The 24532-nt window shown below is 39.2% G+C and overlaps 1 protein-coding gene across 1 annotated transcript; it reads left to right on the forward strand.

Annotated features, from left to right (window-relative positions):
- The first annotated feature begins 15267 nt into the window (after window positions 1–15267).
- On the forward strand, window positions 15268–22203 carry EIF3A (eukaryotic translation initiation factor 3A). The gene is made up of 13 exons (XM_087315821.1): window positions 15268–15464; window positions 17326–17804; window positions 17887–18102; window positions 18242–18610; window positions 18744–18773; window positions 18877–19104; window positions 19208–19369; window positions 19448–19672; window positions 19747–19953; window positions 20041–20250; window positions 20331–20411; window positions 20493–20694; window positions 21383–22203. Exons 1-13 carry the CDS (start codon window positions 15416–15418, stop codon window positions 21907–21909), a joined length of 2985 nt encoding a protein of 994 aa, XP_087171947.1. The 5' UTR covers window positions 15268–15415; the 3' UTR covers window positions 21910–22203.
- Window positions 22204–24532: the final 2329 nt, after the last annotated feature.

A 24532-nucleotide genomic window follows, 5' to 3' on the forward strand; every position in this document is an offset into this window, starting at 1 on the left:
AAATTTCTGTGGGGTTGGTTTTCCCGCCCATTTTGCTTCACAATTTATTCTAAGCCTTCTTTTCTTTCTTTTAATTACGGTATTCTTTTATTTCTTATTCGTTTCTTTTATTTCTTTCTTTTCTTCTTTGTATGTACATGTTTTTTGCCTCCTCCTCCTCCTCCTCCTCCTCCTCCTCCTTCTTCTTCTTCTTCTTCTTCTTCTTCTTTTCACACACATTACACTCATGTATATCTATACATATCTTATTTGCAAGTCATTTCTTTAGAAGTTATAATCATCATCTCCATTACATACATGCATACCGCCGCCACCGCCTATCCACCAACGCAATACAAGAAGACATCGGACAAAACACATACATTTTCGAGATGACGAAATGGTCACTCACAATCCTAGGACCCGATCCCCCCCCCCCCAAAAAAAAAAAAAATGGAAAACAATGTAGATGGTGCTAAGCATGTTCGAGAAACGTATCATTTCATTAACTTCTTAGATTGGTTCATGCTCCAAATGATCAATAGTCCATGGGCGTGAGTGAGATCTTTGTCGACTTCACATGCTTGCCGCCAACATACCCAATGTGCCACCACCGAGAATAGTCGAGTTGCTTGATTTCATGGACAAAGTTGATTACAATGAAGCGCACGTCAAGTACATAAATCCGGAAAAACTCGAATGAAGCCGAAGCATGTCTCGTGACATGTGAGGAAGGTAGCTCCTCATAAGTACGAGCGAGAGGAATATCCTTGAGGACATTAATGTGCAAGTTGTTTTAGAGTTGCACCATGCCGTTATCCCTTTAAGACATGCTCTTTGTTGTACATATTTCCTCGTGGAACATAAAGTGCGAGTCTCGACTCTCTACGTGAAAAACCATTTTCTATGTTAGTTACGCCAACAATTCCACTTTCATAAATTAGATGAATCAAAACATGGACTTGAATATCAAAGAATATTAAGGCGATTACAATTTTGTAACACGAAGCAAGTTGCAAGTCTTTTCCAATCACTATTTCATATCTTACCCACATTTATTGTCTTTAGTTCTTATTTTATGCCATTGCATAAATTGTTTGTAAACCTTTTGATTCTTTGAAAGGGTGTTCCTCCCCTTAAATGAATTGAGAGTCCTAAATCTCTTCATTTTAAGAAGAAAAACAATGATCGAGAACAAGAACCAAATGTGATTATTTGTATTGTCAATTAGTCCTTATGTTAACGAGATGGTGACATTCCAATGGAGTGGTTTTTATTTTTGACTTTGTTGGATTGAGATGATTCTAGTAATTTTGCATCCCGCATGATTATAGGTTTATTTGGAAATACCCATGGAGTATAACATTAACGATTTACCAATAAATAACATACATGGGTTGATTGGCAGTGACGGGGTTAGACTCAGTTTTACAAGTTACAATTAATCTCGTGTACCATTTATCCATTGGGTCTCTTTGATGGTTATCCTATAATGCTACACAATAATGGAAGGTACATGAATATGATTATGAATGACACCATATCTCAGAATGTAGTTTTCATTCTTAATTGTCATTTGTGTTTACCTTTATGATTAACTCTAAGGAGACATGGACCAGCAACATGCAATCGCTTCTTTTGCACTGTTCAAGCGAAAGATAAAACACATCGTTTCATACATTGTCTAATTGCGTGTAAGATTTGGGGCAACATTTCTTAGATTTGGCAAGTTTTTCACATTGTTATTGACACCAATATATGGTGTGCTTGCACAATTTACCCAACTTGATCAAAGATCAATGATGGAGATTGGTTTCCTCTTTTCCATATATTTAGGATTGAATTATAATTGAAAGTTTTTGTATTTGATGCCAAGCATGGAATCTAGAGCATATCTAAAAAAGTCGAGCATCAAGGTGGCAAATTTGTTTATTGCAGTAACTTGAAATACTTTCCTCAATAGATTGTTGGTCTTGCCCATTAGCGCTTGAACATGTCCCACAGTCCACTACCCAAGCATCGATGACAACAATAAAACTGCTTGTTTTCACCGAGGAGAGCTTAAGAAAAAAAGCACCCACTCTCTCTCCATATTTAAATATCACGAGTACAATAATCTATTGTTAATGATTCCCTCCCCCAAATTCGAATACGTCTACTTTTTTCATGCATAAGAGCATAAATAATAATAATAGCTTTCACCCCAATGGCTTAGTATTATATTTTTGCATACTTGTGATAAATAAAACATTCAAAATGGATGTATTCAAATTTCATACATTTCACACTTAACAATACGATGATGTCTTTGTAAATTTTGCGACCATAAAAAATCGATTATTTAGACCAAAAACGTGAAAACAACCATCAATATACAACATTGAATATTGCAGACGTTGAGCAACTATCTATATTCAACATATGAACTAAACACTTGTGAAGCTAAAGCTTTCTTTGAACAAAAGTCCTCTATTGTTGCTAGTTACATGTTTTACAAAAGCTAAGCACCCCCTTCAAACAAAATGATCGAAGTGCACAATATGAGTATATGCAAGACATGAGCTTCCAAATTTGAGAAAAAATGGACAATGGAACTATAGAAAAGGAGAAGTTTCCAATGGAGATAAAACCACCAAAACAAACTAGAATGACATAGAACTATAACCATTTATTCGAATATGGGCATTAGAAGGCTCTAGTATACCCATGTTGTTACGAGTATGACCATAATTTATCCCGTGAGGATAAAGTGTGAGGGTTAATCAAGAGTGAAAAGAAGGGAGGATTACTTTTAATCCTAGGAATTGAGAGAACCCATAAGGGGCAAGTGTGAAATTGCTCAGGGGCCTTAGGTCTGACAGTAAATACGAGGCCTAGCTAACCTCATTGGAGACATCATTTGATTACATCGAGACTATGATTGTGTGGTGAACAAACTATTTTAGTGAGCACGCCAGTACCGAGTACGATTCGATGCCATGGCGGTAGTATGAGATGTTGATCAAGGCGCGAGTTCATCTCGATCCCTTTGCTCAGGGGTGGTGGGTGGATCTACACCCTTCTTTCTCTTTCTTTCTCTATCTACCTATCTTATATTTCCTTATTTCATGCTTACATTAGGATTAAGCCCTAACAAATGTTGATATTATCATCTAACAATTCAGATAACTTGGGTATGTGGTTCCTCATTATTAGGATTGGCTTCAGATTCCATGGCATGTGTGGCTTAATGAACCTTGGATGAACACATCCTATTTATCGTGGGAAGAAGACTCAACACCTTCTATAAATTTCAGCACCTCCCTAAAGCTTGGCTCGTATTTGGGTAAGAGCAAGCTACGCCCACCAACTCAAATCTCTGCTCACACCTAATCGTTTTATATAAGCCGAATACTTTATGAGTCTCATAAACTTATATCAATTACTACTACTTTCATCCTTTGCAATTTAGAAACTATTGATTCTTTCATCCTTTGCAATCTATAAACTATTGATTCTTTCATCCTCCACGATCTATCTTTTGGAACGGGAGTAGCATGTGCTTCACTTTCTAATCCAATTCTTTGTACTCGTAAGGATTTTCACCTATTTTCTCGTTACACTTCACCTGCGTTTGTGAACAATAGGGTGCTTATTTCATAAAGTTGACTAAAACCACCTCTACTTATGAGGGTATCTACTCTATGACAATCTCTAGTTCCCCTTCAACACCATTTAGTAATAATATCCTGTTTAATTAGTTTTATGTTTAGGAATTTCTTATTCTTTTAAGTTTAATTATAACTTTTCGTCGTTGCGTAAGCCAACTCATTCTTCAATGTATTTGTCTTTATCTATGTTGTTTAGGACTACTGAATGAGACGTTAAAGTCTTGAATTTAAGAACCAATGACCTTTTCCACATCCCTAATTGGCAAATTAATGTTTGAGGAAGCTCTATATAAATATTTTGTGACCTTGTTATTGTTGCGATCCTGGATCCATGGTCGATGTCGATAGGCCATCATCTCCCTTGTTTAGAGCTTCGTAAAAAACAAGTCACTCTCATATCCATGGTCAGTCAAAGGTTACCACCATTTTCGTAACATCCTTCATCCTTAATGAGCCTAATATTGCAACCCTCACCCTACGTGGTTACGTTTAGTTATTTTACACGATTTCATCCTCTTCAACCCCCTTATGTTACAATTGCATGTGATTCAACGTCTTATTGGTTTCTTCATTTGAGAGTTCTCTCCTTGTCTCCATGAAAGCAATGGGGTCCTAATGAGATTATTTGTTTGTTATCCACGAGAGTTCCCTCGATATAAACTCAATGTCACAATCAAGAACCATTTTCTCCAACACCTTTCTTATACATGTCCATGCGTAACTTATACATCAACCCAATTTTATCTTTCTCTTGTCTTTGGTTCGCTTCTTCATAGCACCATTTAGTGCTTCTCTCTTCTTGGGTTCACTTATTGTGGCATGCTTTTAAAAAGAACCTTCGTGTTTCATGTGTTCTTTTTCGTTCATCACCCACTAAGGCTTTGTACATCCAACATGATGCTTTGGCTAGACTCACTTTTCAATTGCCTTATTTTTCAGACCTATGGCTTCCTTCTTCATGGCACAATTTATTACTTCATTCTTATTGGGTTCCCCTATCAAGGTGTGCTTTTAAAAGGGGCCTCCCCTGTAACACATCCGATGTGTTGAGGGGTTCCATGATTGGAACCACAACACCCCACCTCGACGGATTGAGGTGAGGGCCTTTCTCGACGGATAGAGAAGGCGCCCATGACTTGAGGTAAGAGTCATGGCCTTCTAAGTCTTCTCGATGGATGGAGAAGACACCCATGACTCAAGGTGTGAGCATGGGGCTTATGGTACATGTACCATTCCCAAGGTAAGGTGCACATGGGGAATGTGACATCTAGTGCATCTAATACCATAGTACTCAAGTACCTAAGTGGGGAAAGGGAATCTCCCTAGGCATTTGAATAATCTTTAAATGAAGTCAACTACCTATGTGGAAGAAGGGAATCTCCCTAATGACTTTTATTAAATACCATTAGGACGGATGTAAGGTACTTATGTACTATATGGGAAACTTATGAGAGAAAAGGAGGATCTTGTATATAAGTTGGACAGAGGGTGGTTGGGCGGAGTTCAACATATCCAAGTTCTCTCCCTTAATTATATTTTCCCTTAGTCAAAAAACGTAGACACGCGAGTTCGAATCCAATCGGCGATCCACCCTTATCGTGAAATTTCGGTGGTGTTACATGGTATCAGAGCGAACTCACTAAAACTACACTTGCGGCTTGTGGGAATCGTGAATCTTAAGGTAGTATCCTTTCAAATAGCTACAATGGAGCTCGAGATGCCCAAATTTTGGAGAATTTCATTTGGGATTGCGAGCAATTCTTCCTAGCCGCCCATATCCTCAAGGAGGCGGACCTAGTCTTCCATTGCTCAACCTTCTTGGCCGGGGATGCTAAACTATGGTGGCGCAACTTCGTGGATGATAGCATTCGACAAAAGGGGCCCATGCCCGTGAATACGTGGGAAGAATTAAAGGAAGCTCTCAATAAACAATTTCTTCCTTCTAATTCCGAGTGGAAGGCTCGCCAACAACTTGATCTACTTCGTCACACGGGCCATATCAAGGATTATATTAAATCCTTTCAGGCTCTTATGTTACAAATCCGCTCCATGGGAGAAGAAGATCGTTTCTTTGCGTTTACCAACCGATTGAAAGAGTGGGCCCAAAACGAGCTACGCCGACAAAATGTAACGACTCTTGCGGCCGCTTACGAAGCGGCGGATCGCCTGACCGATTGGCATTCTCAAGGTGGCTCCTCCGATGGCAAAGACAAAGAAAAGAGGGGTCCTCCAAATTTGAAGGCACACAATACTCATCCCTTCAAGAAGGTGGCTTATAATTCTCAAGGAGGTGGATCTCGACCCCCCATCAATGGCCAAAATGTTGCAAAGAAGTTTCCTTCCGCGAAGACCACGAATGTGAATTCCTTCAAGCCTAAGGATGTTGCCGTGAAAAGGAAGTTTGAATGTTTCATTTGCCAAGGTGACCATTTCGCTAGAGATTGCCCTCTCAAAGGCCAACTCCACTCACTTGTTAAGGCTTCGGATGACGACGCGAATGATCGAACCATGGGGCACATCAAGCGTTTGTGTGCGTTTCGTGAGGTAAAGAGTGAGCATTCATTACTTTATGTTAGTGCTCTAATCAATGGTCGTTTGTGTCAAGCGATGGTGGATACGGGTGCGTCTCACGAATTCATGACGCCGACCCTCGCCAAAGCATGTGGGCTACGTATGGAGGTGAATTCCAAGGGCACTTGGAAGACCGTCAACGGAAAGGAGGAGCAAGTGGGGCGGATTGCTCCTAATGTTGTGGTTACTATTGGAGAGGTGACCGTGCGCGTTGAATTTAGCATCGTCGAGATGGACGATTTTGATGTGGTTTTAGGTCAATCTTGGGCGAGATTGGCGCGCGCACTACCCTACCCTTTTGGTTTCAAGACGTCATGCCCAACACTTTACCAAAGGAGTTGCCTCCAAAAAGAGAGGTTGATCATCACATCGAGGTGGTGCCGGGATGCACTCCTCCCGTGAAGAGTCCTTATCGCTTAAGCGTTGCCGAGAATGCGGAATTAAAGCATCAACTTAACGAGCTATTAGAGGCGGGATTCATACGCCCTTCTAGATCTCCTTATGGTGCCCCGGTGCTCTTCGTCAAGAAGAAGGATGGAAGCTTGAGAATGTGCGTCGATTATCGAGCATTGAACAAGCTCACTATCAAGAATCGTTACCCTCTCCCCAACCTTTGAGAGATGTTCGACCAACTAGGGAAGGCGCGGTACTTCACCAAGATGGATCTTCGTTCGGGATACTATCAAGTGAGGATCGCCGAAGGTGATGTGGAGAAAACCTCCATGCGAACACGATATGGCTCATATGAGTGGCTCGTAATGTCGATGGGCTTAACCAATGCCGTAGCAACCTTTAGTACACTCATGAATCAAGTGTTTGGGCCGGAGCTCGACAAATGCATTGTGGTCTACCTCGACGACTTGCTTGTCTTTAGCCCTACTTGGGACCAACACTTGAAGGATGTTGAGATGGCTCTCCAAATATTAAGGGAGAACCATCTCTATGTGAAGAAATCCAAATGTGACTTTGGTGTGGAAGAAGTGTACTTCCTCGGCTTCAAAATAGCTCGTGGTGAGCTACAACCCGAAGAGGAAAAGCTTCATGCAATCAAGGAATGGCCTACTCCTCTTTCTAACCTTACTCCTCGACTCTCTACTCCTCTTTCTAACCTTACTAAAAGTGGGAAAAAGTGGTTTTGGTGTGACAAGTGTGCTTGTGCTTTTGATGCCTTAAAAGAGGCATTGTGCACGGCGCCATGCTTGGCGCTACCCGACTTTGACAAGCCCTTTGAGCTTCATATTGATGCATCCGATTATGCCATGGGTGGAGTGCTCATGCAAGAAGGAAGGCCGGTGGCATTTGAGAGCAAGAAGCTCATGGATCGGGAGACGCGATACCCCACCCATGAGAAGGAGATGGCGGCCATCGTCCATTGTCTTCGTACATGGAGGCATTACTTGATGGGGAGGCACTTCACCGTCCACACGGATAACATCACATCAACGTACTTTGCTTCACAACCAAAACTCACCGCAAAGCAAGCTCGGTGGCAAAGACTTCCTTGCCGGTTATGATTTCGACCTCAAGTACAAGCCCGGAAAGCAAAATGTGGTAGCCGATGCTCTTAGTCGAAGGGCCCATTTGGCGGTCATGCATGTGTTGGTTGATACTAATATGTTGCCAACCCTCAAGAGTGCACATCATGGTGATGAATATGCACAAAAGTGTCTTCGTTCGTTTGCTAATGGTGAAAAGGTGACCCACCTATCTCTCAAAGATGGGGTGATCTACTTCAAGCAACAAATACTCTATGTACCTCAAGTAGTGAGGAAAGAAGTAATGTATGAGTGTCATGACACATTGTGGACCGGACACCCCGGTGGGGATAAAACCATGGAAATGTTGACTCGTAGGTACTTTTGGCCACACATGGACCAAGAAGTTCAAGCCTATGTGAGAGGATGCCAAGTGTGCCAACAAGACAAAGCCGAAAGATGCAAGCCCGCGGGATTGCTTCAACCCTTAAGCATCCCGAATCAACCATGGGAATCCCTTAGCATGGACTTCATAATAAGCTTGCCGGAGAGCCAAAACTACACGGGTATCTTCGTCGTCGTGGATCGACTTACGAAGTATGCTCACTTTGTGGCCTATGAAAGCCCCGCGAATGTTGAGTATGTGGCAAAACTTTTCTTTGCCAATGTATTCAAATACCACGGTCTCCCAAGAGAGATTATTAGCGATCGTGATAGCCGCTTCACCGGTAAATTTTGGTCCACACTTTTTGCTTTGATGGGTACTAACCTCAAGTTTAGTAGTTCCTATCACCCACAGACTGATGGTCAAACGGAGAGGACTAATCAAATATTGGAGGATTACCTTCGCCATTATGTTAGCTTGGATCAAAAGGATTGGTCCCAATACCTTGACATAGCGGAGTTCTCCTACAACCTCCATAAGCAAGATTCCACAGGATTTAGTCCCTTTGAACTCAATTATGGGTTCCAACCTTTGTCTCCCGGAGACCTTATGGCGTTACCCTTAGCTAGCATTGTTCCAAGTGCCAACATCACAATGAATAGGTGGTCCACTCGCCTCAACCAAGCTAATGAGGCTATGGAGAAGGCTCAAGCTCGGTACAAGAAATATGCTGACCTCAAACGTAGGCATGAAGAATATGAAGTGGGTGACTTAGTGTTCGTCAAATTGGATAGCGAACAATTTATTCTTCCAAAGGGTATCACTCCAAAGCTTGCTCGACTGTACGATGGTCCCTTTCCCATCATCAAGAAATGATCTCCTTTGACTTACAAAGTCAAGCTACCGGAACACATGGGTGTTCATCCGGTGTTTCACATTTCCTTGCTCAAGAGGAGCTACATGGATGAAAACCATGAGGAAATGGCGGTTCGAAGGGGTCCCGCTTTGGTGATTGACAAAGGTAGCGACTACGTCTTGGAGGCCATCCTTCGTCATTGGGATCGACCAAACCAAAATGGGCCTAATAGGCTCTACTATTGCCAATGGAAAGGCAAACCCACGGAAGAGAACTCGTGGCAACAAGGCGTGACCTTGTGGCAATTTGAAGATGTGGTTAATGCATACAACTCCCATCACCCTTTTAAAATGAAAAGGGGACGCCTTCTTCAAAGGGGGGAATTGTAACACATCCGATGTGTTGAGGGGTTCCATGATTGGAACCACAACACCCCACCTCGACGGATTGAGGTGAGGGCCTTTCTCGACGGATAGAGAAGGCGCCCATGACTCGAGGTAAGAGTCATGGCCTTCTAAGTCTTCTCGATGGATGGAGAAGACACCCATGACTCAAGGTGTGAGCATGGGGCTTATGGTACATGTACCATTCTCAAGGTAAGGTGCACATGGGGAATGTGACATCTAGTGCATTTAATACCATAGTACTCAAGTACCTAAGTGGGGAAAGGGAATCTCCCTAGGCATTTGAATAATCTTTAAATGAAGTCAACTACCTACGTGGAAGAAGGGAATCTCCCTAATGACTTCTATTAAATACCATTAGGACGGATGTAAGGTACTTATGTACTATATGGGAAAACTTATGAGAGAAAAGGAGGATCTTGTATATAAGTTGGACAGAGGGTGGTTGGGTGGAGTTCAACATATCCAAGTTCTCTCCCTTAATTATATTTTCCCTTAGTCAAAAAACATAGACATGCGAGTTCGAATCCAATCGGCGATCCACCCTTATCACGAAATTTCGGTGGTGTTACATCCCCCCCCCCCCCAATAAAAATATCCTCCATTGGTATTAAATAAAGTGGCCAAAGGCAATATACAACAAAATAGTCCAGTATTACAAAAATTCAACATAAACTAACAAACTATCGAACACTCGTGCAGCCAATAGTGGGCTCTTGAGACTACATTCCAAACCAAATGTTCATCAACAAATTCTTAAGACCTATCTCGCATTCCACATTTCACATACATAGTGATATTTAGTTTTTCCCCCCAACATGTCCTTCTTCACAATGTCATCATAAATCTTTGTTCCTTTATTGATGGCTATCCTAGTAATATAGGCCTTGAAGATACAATTGTATGTGATGTCATCCAATACGCATTGTGCAATTGGTCGAAGAAATCAAGAGTGTCTTCATTGCATCCATGTTGGAAGCAATCTTTGATGATCCTGAATCTATCATGATATTTTTGGCCTGTATGTTATCATCAAGATTCACTTCTTCAATATGCCCGGCATTGCCACCACTCTCAATCTTCAAATTGGTAAGCAGGTCAATATTCAGATTTAAAAGGGGCCTTCTTGTTTCACGTGTTTTTTTTTTGGTCACCCAATAAGGCATTGTATATTCCACATAAAGCGTTGGTTAGACTTGCTTTTCTTCCACAATATTTTTCAAAACTATTGTGGTTTGTGCCCTTGCTTTAGCCATATTTGCCTCTTTAGGCCAAAAGTTTCCCCTTATTAATGCCTTTAAGAATCGTTGACCAAAACCTAAACTCTTAGTCTTTTGGCTCATATTCTTCTACACCTAGTCATATTGCAACCATTGTCGAGTAACATATAACCCTAGCACATTTGGCTTGATTTGATCATTCATAAGATCTTTAGGGATTGATTTGTGACCTTATTCCTCCTATTAGGCTTTTTTCACACAATAGACTTTGCCACCACTCACGGATTAATTTATTCCCATGTTGGCTCATTGTTGCCACTTGTCAAAGAGACCACCACCCATACGAGTATTTCCCAAAATCCCGCAAGTATGTATAGTCAAGTCTCATCCTCAACTTCCCATTTACTCACCATCAAAGGTCATTGCCCTTCATTACATTGTGTGATCACCATGTCTAAAAGGGCCAAAGTCATGAGGGTTAACATACCACACACATATGTCAATATTGGTTTCCTAAATGGCTATCTCATAGGAGGGAGTTTCATGGAGTAGTCATTATTTTTTGAGTCACTTGATTCAAAAAGCAATATCTCAACACAACAAAAAGCTGATAATGGGCTTAAGTGAGCACCATGGGCCATACAAAGTAGATTTATGGTTCCCTTGCAATGGAATCATTTAGCATATGTCCAATGTATGAGGCACTATATATTGAAATTAAAGAATTATAATGGATGTGGATGATATGGTTTCTATGGCACCGTTGAAGTCTACATGGATATGACAATGACAATCATGGGAATTTGCAATTTTGTATGGGGCCAAAGATGAATCAAATGGACAAAGGGGTGTTTTTCTATCTCAAATGTGTTTAGTTGTCAAAATTTGACCAATCCGTCTTGTCAACACCTTTGTCGCGATATTTTTGTAAACATTAATGTGAGCTAACTCCAAAGGGGAGTTCTCACTTTCAACCAATTTCACAATTGACTTTTGGCATAAAATTCCTAACATGCAATTCTCACAAATTCATAACCATAATAACCAATATTATAAATTTTCTTTCCAACACATCTACATGCATCTCCCATGAGTGAGTATGCCATACATTTGCATATGCTTTACCCTTTTGCTTATACACGACCAATGTGTTCACTGTTTAGCTCAAACAATATGTCTCCTCACTCAATGGACTCAATTCAATGAAGTCGATTACAATGAACCTTTGCCAAATGATGAAGGCATGGGTGTACTAGTTTATCCCATTTGATGATTCTTATTTAAATTGATATATCTACGGCAATCTTGGAGCCCTTCACTAGTCTCTTTAAGGTTGGGTGGTAGGGGATGTGCACATTGGGCACTTTCCAAAGGTTCTTGGGAACCTTAGAAACCAAACCGCTCCACAGAACTATTGTTATACATGGTTACCTTGGTGTAGGTTTGCTTTGTTAGACACATGGGAATATATATATGAGAATCATACACATTGGAAACTATTTAAAGTGTATATATATTGTACATGACTATATGCTACATATTTTTTAATCAATACAAAGGTTCACCACAGTGCCTTGGCATGACAAATCACCAAGACGAGACTAGTTGTCTACTCTACACAATGACTCTTAAAACTCAAATCAATTGGTTAAGGGTTTTGTTTAATTTCAAAAAATTTGCACATGATGGTTAGAGTGAACTTTTAGGCTCAAAATGGTTTTTAGTGAACTCAAATCAATTGGTTGAGGGTGAGCTTTATACAAGGGTTTTTGTTTAATTTTGAAATTTTGAACATGATGACGAGAGTGAACTTTTACGCCCAAAACCTCGATTCAATGGTTTCTAGTGAACTCTATACAACGGTTGCTATTTAGCTCTACACAATAGTTTTGTTTTAGGTTTTGAACCTCAATACAATTTATTGCTTGAGAGCTCCACATGATGGTTCGTGTTCATGTTTGTGAAGAATTGGGTATGATTCTCGTGTAGCGGAAGAGATGTGTGTTATGTGTATGTGTGAGAGGAATTAGAGGACAGAAAAGAGAACACAAGATAGATAGAAAAAGGAATACTCAAGAAGAAGGTGTATATTCACAAGTAGAATAACAAATACAAAATGTAACATTACAAGGAGTCACAACCGACTTAGTATGAAGTATGAGGAGGGTGCTTTATATATAGTCACCCTCTCTCTTCGTTAACTAACTACAACAACTACTCTCTCTTGGGGAATGTGAAGACTCATAGTCACGGGGAATATGTAACTCATTAGTTATGTGTCATAGAATATGATTTTATGACACATAGTTAATGTGTAGAGAGCAGTGGTGTGACTCTTGAACTTTGAGTAATCATAGATTCTCAAAAGGTGTGTTCACATGTTGCACTATGTTGAGCTTGATTCTCAACAAATGTCGAAAACATAAACATTATAGTTCAAATCCATGTTGAAAAAATCAACATGATGGTGTCCAATGAGCTCTCTATTAACTTGCTAACAACCGACAACTATAGTTGACAAACACAATAGTTGAATGTTCGAATCCAAACGTTTTGACAAAAGATTGTGGTGAAGAGATGGATTGATCAATGCTAGTCTTTCACCTAGACTAGTTACTATGATATACATGTGATCAACAATTAGATGCAATACAACTTGTGAAGTAGAGACCGTAGTCGAACATTTGACATTGACACAATTAGAAAAACTTACGACACAATGTAGTTGACACAATGGATACTCTAACTACTAAAATTTACTCAAAATACACAGATACAATTATAGTGCTCTCAGGCCCTTTTACAGGTGATTCGAGAGTCTCTCTTCCAAGATTACGCTTGCCTAATTCGGCAAGAACTACAACCAAAATTGTCCTAACAAACTTACTATATTTTATACTTGGCAAAATACATTATATTAGTTTATGTCCTTTTCATATTCTGATTTTGTCTTTGTCCTTAAGACTACTGTTCACATTGTCGACTCTGACTCAAACCCTTGGACTCTGGGTAGCCGATCGACTAACACTCTCTGTGATGTTTCTAATTGAGGTTTTAGAACATCAACAACATTATTGCTAATGAGCTCTACATAACGGTTCATGTCGAGGTTTAAAACCTGAATGTGATGTTTTTGGTGGGCTCTACATGATGGTTGCATGTGAAATCTGTACAATGGTTCATCTTGAGGTTTAAAACGTCAATATGACGGTTTCAAATGGGCTCTACGATATGGTTGCATGTGAAGTCTACACAATGGTTCATCTCAAGGTTTAAAACCTCAATATAATGGTTTCAAATGGGCTTTACATGAACGCTTGAGTTTGAGGTTTAAAGCCTCGATGTGATGGTTTCCTATAATGTGCACACAATGAAAAAGTCCTTGAATGGTATCTTTTGAATATTGTCTATTTACATAATGATTAAAGGTGATAACAACGAGTGGCTGTTTTTTGCGTTGTTGCATTAAATGGTTAAGAGAATCCTTAAAATATACACTCAAGCAATTTCATTGCACTAATATTGTATATCTTAGGACTAGATCGTATTGAGAAGGGAATATAGTTACTACCCTCGACTATTTAGTAGTACTAATCAACAGTTATGGTTAGACTTATTGTTAAGTAAATGGATTATGATAGCAATCAAGCTTTTTTTTTTTTTAATCAACGATAGAAATAGAGAAATGAACATTGCGGTGCACTAATCTTCGTTGAAGATTATGTAAAGCTCACCACTAGCTTTGAGTAGTGGTTGCATGTACCGTAGATACCATAACATCTTATTTGTGACGTTTGGTTGATACTTAACAAATGCTCGTTGCATTTGAGAAGTGTGGGATTAGAGTCAAGATAAAATCAATTATCCTCATAATATCTACATACACGGACAAATTGTATCCATTAGACTTAGCCCCTATTAGCAAGTGTATAATGATTGGAACCGTATTAAACCAAAAAGTAGCAAAAAGGCCCTATTAGACTTGAAACTACTTTACCTTTCTTGAGTGCTCACAAAAGCTAAATGCATTCAATACTAATGAAACACATGGTCATTGATGCATTAAAAGGAAACAATCTCTTAGGCCATTCACTATCTTAGGGATTTGTAAAGGATTCGTGAAGAAGAGGGTGAAGGGCTTAAACATCTACCTAATTATATGCACATGGCCATCATTAGAAACAATAATGAAAAGCATTGGCGATGACTAGGCAGATGCATCGAGAGAAAGCAAAACCTTAGGAATTCGTAGAGTTCAACGAGAATGGGAGTTACGCAGCAAGGTGGGCCCGACTAACATCAGAAATGAAGCTAGACACGGTGGAGTCGACCGACACACATACACAGATGCACACACATCGAGAGTCAGGCGAGTGGCCGAAAGGCAACCGAAAACACTCTCTGTTTCTGCGCCGAGCGGCCAAAGAGAAGGCTATGAATGAAGTGAAGACACCAGGGAAGGCTTCAAACGCAAACGCTAAATGCGAGGGAGAGAGGAGTGTGTGTTGTGTTCAGTTCACACACACAGACCACACACACACACGCACGGAAGGAGACAAGCACCACATCACACGCCCACACACACACACACACACTCTTTCTCACCACCGTTTCTTAGGGATTAGGGAAGAAGAGAAAGAGAAGAAGAAGAAGAAGAAGAAGAAGAAGAAGAAGAAGAAACCCTTTTCTCTCTTTCTCTCTCGCCCCCTCCCCCTTCCTTACCTTACCTTACCTCCTTGCAGAAAACGCAGACACAGACGCAGACGCAGACGACGACGCCGACCTGGCCTCGCACCTTCTTCTTCTCCTCCTCCGAACGCCATCCCCCTCACCCCCCTGTACCAGATCTCTGTGTTCCCCCTCCCTCTGCTCGCCATGGCGACTACCTTCGCCAAGCCCGAGAATGCTCTCAAGCGCGCTGAAGGTAGGGTTTCTGCTTGCTGTCCTCGTCCCCTTCCCTTCCTCTATCTCCTCTTTCTTACTTGAAAATTCATGCTCGTTTTACGTCTATGTATCTATGTCCATCCCTGTGCGAGATCGGAGCAGAGTTAGCAACCTATATTGCACTGGGAAAGATAACTTTTACAAGCTTCACGTTTGCTGTTAGACTTTGGATTTTTAAGTGTTTTAGTTACTCTCGTTTTTTGGTGTTTTACCTTTAACGGGCTCGAAAACTAGTACTTTCTCCTTCATTCACCTCCATAGAGACGGGATACGATGTCCTACATATTATTAGATCTTACCGTATATATCAATATTAACTCTGGTTGTTGTATGATTCCTTGAATTAACTTGAGAAGTATGGGAGATTACACGCTCACATGTAAATAAATCAGAGTTTGAATGCCGTATTTCTCATTGACCTAACTTGAAAACTATTGGAGCTGATATTACCTTTGTTGTAGATCTTTTTACGTATGTGCAAATCAAACTTTCAATGTTTTTTTATGTTTCCTTTAAATGACAAACTTTGGGAGATTGTTTTTCATATATGCATGTTAGATTTCAAATAACGATTTATGTTCCCTAGAAATGTCTAAAAAGCGATGAGCTGTAGTTTTCTCTTCACCTTTCACCCTATTACTTAGATGAAGACCTACAGGAAATAGTCTACATATTTGATCTTTCTACATGTACAAATTGGGGTGCTTCGATAACGATTATACAAATGAGAGTTTAGGCTTATTCTTCTCAGCATTTTAGTGTGGGACATGGACAACATATTATATATTTCTACATGTAAAAGATGGACTTTTCATACTGTTGCATGCTTCCTTGAAATCGAAATGGCTTGAGTACCATAGATTTGGTGCTTGCATACTAGATCTTACCACATGTACCAATTAGACTTCAAATGCAGCACCATATTTAAAATGTTGTTTGGTTACTCAAAGTGAATTGTGAAGAATGAGAATTGTGGTATGAACATTCGGTAGTCTACATGTTCAGGTTATCCTTTGGATGTTGTATGCTTTTTTACTTCAAGCCTGGCAGCTACAGGAAAATTGCATGCGTGTTAACAATTATAGGATGATCTATAGGGGAAATGGTCTGAATTCATTGTCTTTCTAACAACACAAATCAGCCTTGGATAGCAGAGGTTAACTGTAGCATTTGGTATAAATGGTGGATGATCACAATTTTTTTGGAACTGAGTTGCTACCACTGTTTTGTAAGATTCCTGAAACTGAAATTAAAGAGAGTTTTCCTCAAGAAGATGCTCATCCATGCCTGAAAGATACTGGAATTGATGTGAGTGAATGACTATTGACTGTCATCCAGTGATAATTGAGCCGTTGGAGAGTTTTAACTTAATTCATTACAGTTTGGTTCAAATTTTAGTTTATATGCCCATATTTTCAATCCAAAAGAGCTATTATCAAAGCATTGCTGAATGGAAAGAGGAGCTTCACAAGCTATCCATGTCTTTTGGAAATTCTTCCCCCATTCTTTTTGGAACTGAGTTGCGACCATTGTTTTGTAAGCTTCCTGAAATTGAAATTAAAGAGAGTTTTCCTCAAGAAGATGCTCATCCAAGCTTGAAAGATACTGGAAACTTGATTCATTACGGTTTGGTTCAAATTTTAGTTTATGTCCCCATATTTTTAATCCAAAAGAGCTATTATCAAAGCATTGCTGAATGGAAAAAGGAGCTTCACAAGCTATTCACGTCTTTTGGAAATTCTTCCCCCATTCAAGTGTTCTAACATTTAGCACTTCTGTTTACTTAATCCTGAAATCTCTTTTTGGTTGGGCTTCTAATTTTGCTTTATTTTCTTTCGTAGAGCTTATGAACGTTGGACAAAAGCAAGCAGCCTTGCAAGCTTTGCACGACCTCATCACCTCAAAGCGTTACCGAGCATGGCAGAAAACCTTGGAAAAAATCATGTTCAAGTATATCGAACTATGTGTCGATATGAGAAAGGGCAGATTTGCCAAAGATGGGCTTATTCAGTACCGTATTGTATGCCAGCAAGTCAATGTTTCTTCACTGGAAGAAGTTATAAAATATTTTTTGCAACTCTCAAGTGAGAGAGCAGAGAAAGCCCAGGCGCAAGCAACAGCTGAAGTTACCTTGGATGTTGAGGATCTGGAGGCTGAGAAGAGGCCTGAAGATCTGATGGTTAGTTATGTCAGTGGTGAGAAAGGAAAAGAACGATCTGACAGAGAATTAGTTACCCCTTGGTTCAAATTTCTTTGGGAGACATATCGCACAGTGTTAGAAATTCTAAGGAACAACTCCAAATTGGAAGCCCTATACGCAGTAAGGTTTCTTGGGCCATCCACTATGTATAATGATTCTTATTTTTAATCTTCTTGTTTTTTAATGATTACATTTTATGCAGATGACTGCACATAGAGCTTTCCAATTTTGTCTTCAATACAAGAGAACAACCGAATTTCGAAGACTGTGTGAAATTCTCCGCAATCATTTGAGCAATCTCAACAAGTATAGGGACCAAAGAGATAGGCCTGACCTGACATTGCCTGAGAGTCTGCAGCTATACCTTGATACCAGATTTGAACAACTAAAGGTTGCAACTGAACTAGAACTATGGCAGGTATTGGAAAGATCGTCTTAATACCTCTTTTGGCATTTTGCAATCTCAATTATAAAACTTTCCCTCAGTTCGTTTGGCTAGTCATCTTCTTCTTAGTATTTTCTCACATAATGATGTATGAAATTCTATTTATAACCAGGAAGCCTTCCGATCAGTGGAGGATATTCATGGTCTCATGATAATGGTTAAAAAGAGTCCAAAGCCTCAGATGATGGCTGTTTATTATGCAAAGTTGACAAAGATATTTTGGGTTGCAAATAGCAACTTGTTCCATGCTTATGCATGGTACAAGCTATACAACTTGCAAAAAAGTTATAACAAGAATTTGACACAAAAGGACTTGCAGTTGATGGCATCATCAGTCTTGTTGGCAACCATATCAGTTCTACCTTATGATCACAAGCATGGGGCTTCTCACCTTGAGCTTGAAATGGAAAAGGATAGAAATGTACGCATGGCCAGCCTTCTTGGCTTCACATTGGACCCAAAGAAAGACGCAAGAGAAGTTGTAAGTTGATCATGTTGAGTCTTATAACTGTTCAAAGTTTATGAATTATTTCATTGTTTCTATTCTAAATTTCTGTCAAATTTTCATTCATTCCTTTTGTTGACACTCATGATTGTGATTTCTATTTTAACAGCTGTCACGATCAGCTCTTCTTTCAGAACTTGTGAGTATTTTGTTCCAATAATAATAATAATTCTATATGAGTAGACAGTTGTTTAAACTGCTAGAGTTCTTATGTATTGATGAGAAATTCTTTTGTTATTTAGATCGCAAAAGGTGTCATGACATATGTCGCACCTGAGGTTAAGGATATATACAACCTTCTTGAGACTGAGTTTCACCCTCTGGAACTTGCTGCCAAAGTCCAACCTTTACTTGCTAAGCTACCAAAAACCAGTGAGAAGCTGTCATCTGCTTCACCTATTCCTGAAGTTCTTTTGGAGCAGTATATTCCAGCTCTTGAAACATTGACTACCTTAAGAGTGTTGCAGCAGGTAATTTCCACAAATTTATATCGGCAATTCGACTGTTATGAGTCACGACTTTGCACACATTTGACTCCCATAAAATGTTGATTCTGGATTTTGGATGTTTTAGGTTTCTCAAGTTTATAAAACGATGAAAATCGGGTCTCTTGTGAAGATGATTCCGTTTTCTGATTTCTCTGTGGTTGAAAAACATGCTGTTGATGCTGTGAAGTACAACTTTGTTCAAGCAAAGATTGATCATTTGAAAGGCGTAGTCCAGTTTGGAAGCCAGGTTTGCTTTAGATGTGTTGAATGTGTCGTAACTTACAATTCCATTATCAAGTTACTGATATTAGAATTTTGCTAGCAGGATTTAGAGTCTGAGAAAATGAAAAATCATCTCACAATTCTTGCAAAGCGCTTAAATAAAGCTGTTAGCTTAGTGGGTTCTTCAGTTCCTGAAAAAGCATCCAAGCAAGTTTTGCCGTACCCAGCTTTATGTGCAGCAGTTGAGAAAGAACATAAAAAGCTTCTCGCTAGGAAAGTCCTGATCGAGAGAAGAAAGGAAGAACAAGAAAGACTTATGCTTGAAATGGTAACTACTTATGTTTCTTCTACTCTTAGAATTTTCGATTCTGATTTCATCTAATTATCTATTCCTTTCTGAAGGAACGAGAAGAGGAGTCAAAGAGACAGAAACAGCAAAAGCTATCAGAGGAAGCCGAGGCAAAACGTCTAGCCGCAGAATCCGCAAAGCGGGAAGAGGCGCGAATCAGGAAGGAAATAGAAGAGAAAGAACTGGAAGAGGCAAGAATGCTCCTTGCGGAGGCAGAGCGCAAGAAGGGAAAGAAGGGCAAGAAAACAGCAGTAGATTCTGTAAGATATTTCAAAAGCTACTAAAGCATCATGTAGTTTTTGGATGAATACTCCTAGTTGGATTGAAATATTTAAATTCTCTTTCAGGATGTAAAAGTTACAAAACAAAGCCTGATGGAAGAAGCTTTAAATGAGCAACAAAGGGAGAGACAAGAATTTGAAAGGAAAATTATGAAGCTTACAAAAACAATGGACCATCTTGAGAGGGCAAAAAGAGAAGAAGAAGCCCCTTTGATTGAAGCTGCATATCAAAAAAGTCTCGAAGATGATGCAGTTTTCCATGAGCAACAGCAACAGGTGAGTGTCTAGACTCTAAATCCACCCTTTTTGATACATTCGAGGATTTTTTAAGAATTTTATTTTGTGTCATTATTCAGCTTGCCATTGAGAAAAGCAAGGAGCAACATGTAGCTGATTTGGCCGAGAAAAACAGGCTTCTTCGCATGTTGGATGATAAGGTAATATTCAAGTGATTTAGATTACTTTCTGATGAGATGGAGAACGTTATGGTTGAGGTTGGAGATGGTTTCCATGCACAGAGCAAGTTTCAAGAACAGGTGGTGAGCCGAAGAAAGGATGAATTTGAGAGCAGGAAGAAGGAGAGAGATGAGAGGGTTGCTCAATTGAAACAGAAACGGTCCCAGGAACGTCTTCTGAGAAGGAAAATGGAGTATTATCGCCGACAAGAGGAAATCCGTATCGTGAAGCTAAGAGAAGAAGAGGCAGCAAGGAAAAAACAAGGTCTATATATTATAGATTGTTAATTTCTGGTTCTTTACTTGCAGAAACGTTTTTCCAGATTCTATTTAGATGTCTTTGTAAATTGTGTGCTTATTATATTAGGATTTAATTCTTAGATTGCATGGAGGATGGAAACTCTGTTTACTTGTCTCTAGGAGCCTTCCTGAATAAGCACCAATCACGCGGTTAGGCATGTCCTATAGCTGTTTGCTATGTTATGGATGACCAAGCTGATCTTTAGTATTGGAGCTTCATACTTATGGTGTGCGTTTATATGTTTACTTTCTTTTTTCATAGTTCACTAGCTTTGGTGAAACAGATTGAGGTTTGCATTCTGTCCAAGTGTGCTTACATTTAGGCTATGCATTTATATGTTTACTGCCTTTTCTTGCAGAACTCCAGATTTTCATTGTTCTTCTGAATTGTCCTATTGAATGCCTTGTTTTTATGTACTATAGTAAGTATATTTATATAGTTCTAGATGAAACTGAATTTGACGTGTGTAAGTCTGCATTCTATCTCTTTATGCTTACATTTAGGTTACATTCTCATTTGGGGTTATCTAGTTTGTACATGTGCTCTTTTTTTAAAACGTATTTATGTATGTACACATGGATATTAGATTCCTTAGATGAACTATTATTCAGGCTTTTTTTAATTAGAAATCTTTTCTGGATATATAATCTAGAGGAGGAATTGAAGAAGAAGGAAGAAGCAGAAAAGAAAGCGAAGTTAGACGAGATAGCTGCCAAGCAGATGCAGAAAATTCTGGAGATTGAGGCAAGAGATAGAAGAGATGCCAAGCTATCAGTAACACCCGAAACCAAATTTGTTCCTTCAGCCTTGCGAAAGAAGACAGAGTTTCCTTCAAGTGAACAACCACCTGCGGAAAAGTGGACAAGTTCAAGAGGTGATGATAGGGCGGGTCTGCCAAGAGTGCATGGTAGAGATGATGAGCATTGGGGAAAAGGTGATCAGCGTATATCTTCTTCTGAAAGAGTTGTTGCTCCGAATAATGGCGTCGGTGGTGAGAAATATGTGCCTCCGATCGCCAAAAATGTGCCTCCGAGTGCAAAAGATGTGCCTCAAAGCACAAAATATGTGCCTCCTAGAGGGAGAAGTGAGTTGCCACCTTCTGTAGGGTCAACAAGTCGTTCTGATAGTGCTCCACGTTCTAGAGCTTTTGGTAGTGGTCAGCGTAGGGGTCCAGGGTAATAATATAATATTCTCTTATCATTAAGGGTCTGTTATTTCTATTATCTTAGTCTGAGGTTCGAGGAATGTGGAAGTTTTGTCTTTGTTTGTCGGATTAGTAAGTGTACTAGTTTGCAGCATAGGTTTTGAGGGGATTGAGGTTGGTTTTTCTACTAGTTTGCCAGTCCATATGCATGTGAGGGTGAGGTGGGGTTGATCATGAGGTTCACAAATATTTTGTTTTCTTTCTTTTCAGGCTTATGTCCTTGTAACAAATAGTTCAATTAACTTTTTAAGGCTCATGTTTATTGGTTCTTTTATTCTGAAAGAAGAAAACGTACTGTGCATCTCTGCTTGAAATATTATTCCACAACACAGAAGTGAAAACGTGACAGTAACAAGATATGATTTGGTTGGAATGATTTTCTTGGAATTGAAGTTAAAAGTTCTTTCATATCAGTGTATTATGCATAAATGTGAAGTTTACAAACGTTTCATGGATATACAGGTGCAAATGTGTGGTGCCACAACACAGAAGTGAAAACGTGACAGTAACAAGATGTGATTTAGTTGGAATGTTTTTCTTGGAATTGAAGTTAAAAGTTCTTTCAAATCTGTGTTTTATGCATAACTGTGAAGTTTACAAAAGTTTCTTGGATATACAGGTGCGAATGTGTGCCATAATAATTGGAATAATGTTACTCTGGAAAAAGTATCATCTTTTCTCATTCTGTGAATTGTTTGTGTATATGGAATGTCAAATATACTTTTGTTTTGCAGATGTGCATATTATCAAGGGGGTTTATCCTCCACTTATAAGCTGTAAAGCATATGTTATATACATTTAATAATGCTCGCTATAGTTGTGAAAGCCCACATTGAATGTTTGTAAGATTCAAAGCATTATTTGATAGTTATTGAAAAAGATAGTTAAGTATATTGTAACCTTCATTTAGTTGACAGATATACTCATTCAACTGATGCTGAATGGTATTGTTTGTGTTATTGGTCTATTTTTTAAATTTCTATTAGATAGTTTGAAAACGTTTGTTAGAAGTCTTCCATCTTCCTTTTCATTAGATAGTGAAATGAGAGATAGATTGCTTCGTGAATGGTCAATTGCATTTGTTTTAGGTTGTCCTTCCATATGATGTCACTTTTATTACTGATTTGCTTATACTCACTTGAAATGTTGTGAACATTGGGGAGCTGTTGGCAATGGAATAACTGTTTATTTTGATGTATGCTGATGAATATGGTCTTTTAATGTGTCGACTGATGTGTTAATATACTTCTTTGGAGTTGTCGATTGAAGTAGGCTGAAAATCACTTATGAATGTGGAGTGTCTATTAAAATTAAAAATTTGTAGGCATGCAATTAAAAGATGTATGGTTTCTTTTACATTTAATGTTCACCATGAATGCTAACTAAAGCGAACAAATGGATTACATCATGTTGTGAACTTGAGCTGTCCTTGGAATTCCCTAGATAAAATCCATAGTATTCGAGAAGCTGTGGGGTGAAGTTGTTAGCCTTCTTTTTTAGTGAACAATCTTTGACGATATATAAATGGGTTGGTGATCTACTTATATTCAGCAAACATAACATAACATTATTTATCTCTTTAAACTTGTCATGGTGAGTCACAATGACAAGTTTTAGTCCAAGGCACTTTGGAATATTATATGCAACAAGTCGAAATGAGTTCTATGAGTTTTGAAATCCGATTGAAACACGGATTAACTCCTCTCCCTTGTTGATGAACTGTCTAGGTTGTGATGGTCCATGGACCGTAACAACATTGTGCACTTCATTATCACTTGCACCTTATATCGGCAACAAGCTTCCTGGACTATCATCTTAATAGACTACGACATGAATTTTGTTTCATGGGCTTTCAAGAAGGCAACACATTGCCTTTCTTGTCTCGTGGAGTTCATGACTCGACTAAGGCCAAAGACATATATTCCGCTAAAATCAGGCCAACTCAAAAGCTTTATAAGATATAACCTCTCTTCGAACAACTCCGAGGTAAAACATATCACTGTAGTGAGAATCTCGAATCCACTCCCCAAGGAAATCAAAGAAGGTTTGGGCCCTTGGGGGATCTAACAGTGTTCTCGAGACGACTGAGTTTTGAAACACTTGTACAATGGGTGATAAAACATCATGGGTGTTTGGCACATTTTTTTTTCGTGAGAGCAACCTTGGAGAACATTTTCCATAACTGGCAAACCAAAACTCCACACAATTTTATTAGCTGCCTTTCACATGAATCTACATTGCAGACAGAGTACTGCCAAATATTAAAATGCTGAGCCCATACTCTCCTGAAATTCCACTGTTTAAGCCGAAAACCTAAACTCACTAGAGTAAATTTCCAATGTTAATAATATTTTAACCCATAATCCTGAAGACCAAATCCTCAACGTTAATCTCTACAATTCATCACCCTAAAACTCTTAACCCTAAGATTGAAACAAGTAAGCCAAAAACGTTGAAGCTCCTAAAACTCTGAACTGGATGTCATGAATTGTCAAGAAATTAAAATGGAAACATTTGTGAGCTTTGTGCCTCTTGGATGCTCCTCCCTAGTTTTTATGAAGCATGAGAAAATGTGAGTTGTAATTGGAGCAATTAGCT

The sequence above is a fragment of the Azolla caroliniana genome, unplaced genomic scaffold (genome assembly GCF_043228905.1).
Source record: "Azolla caroliniana isolate FFs.n. ecotype wild unplaced genomic scaffold, voAzoCaro1.0.p SCAF_2, whole genome shotgun sequence".
In the NCBI taxonomy this organism is placed as follows: domain Eukaryota; kingdom Viridiplantae; phylum Streptophyta; class Polypodiopsida; order Salviniales; family Salviniaceae; genus Azolla; species Azolla caroliniana.

Bases quoted from the DNA above. Each gene is read 5' to 3' on its own strand.
- EIF3A (XM_087315821.1), top strand. From the start codon at position 15,416: ATGGCGACTACCTTCGCCAAGCCCGAGAATGCTCTCAAGCGCGCTGAA. The intron at 17,805-17,886 runs GTAAGGTTTCTT...CATTTTATGCAG, and splicing joins AATTGGAAGCCCTATACGCA to ATGACTGCACATAGAGCTTT. The intron at 19,370-19,447 runs GTTTGCTTTAGA...TTTTGCTAGCAG, and splicing joins TAGTCCAGTTTGGAAGCCAG to GATTTAGAGTCTGAGAAAAT.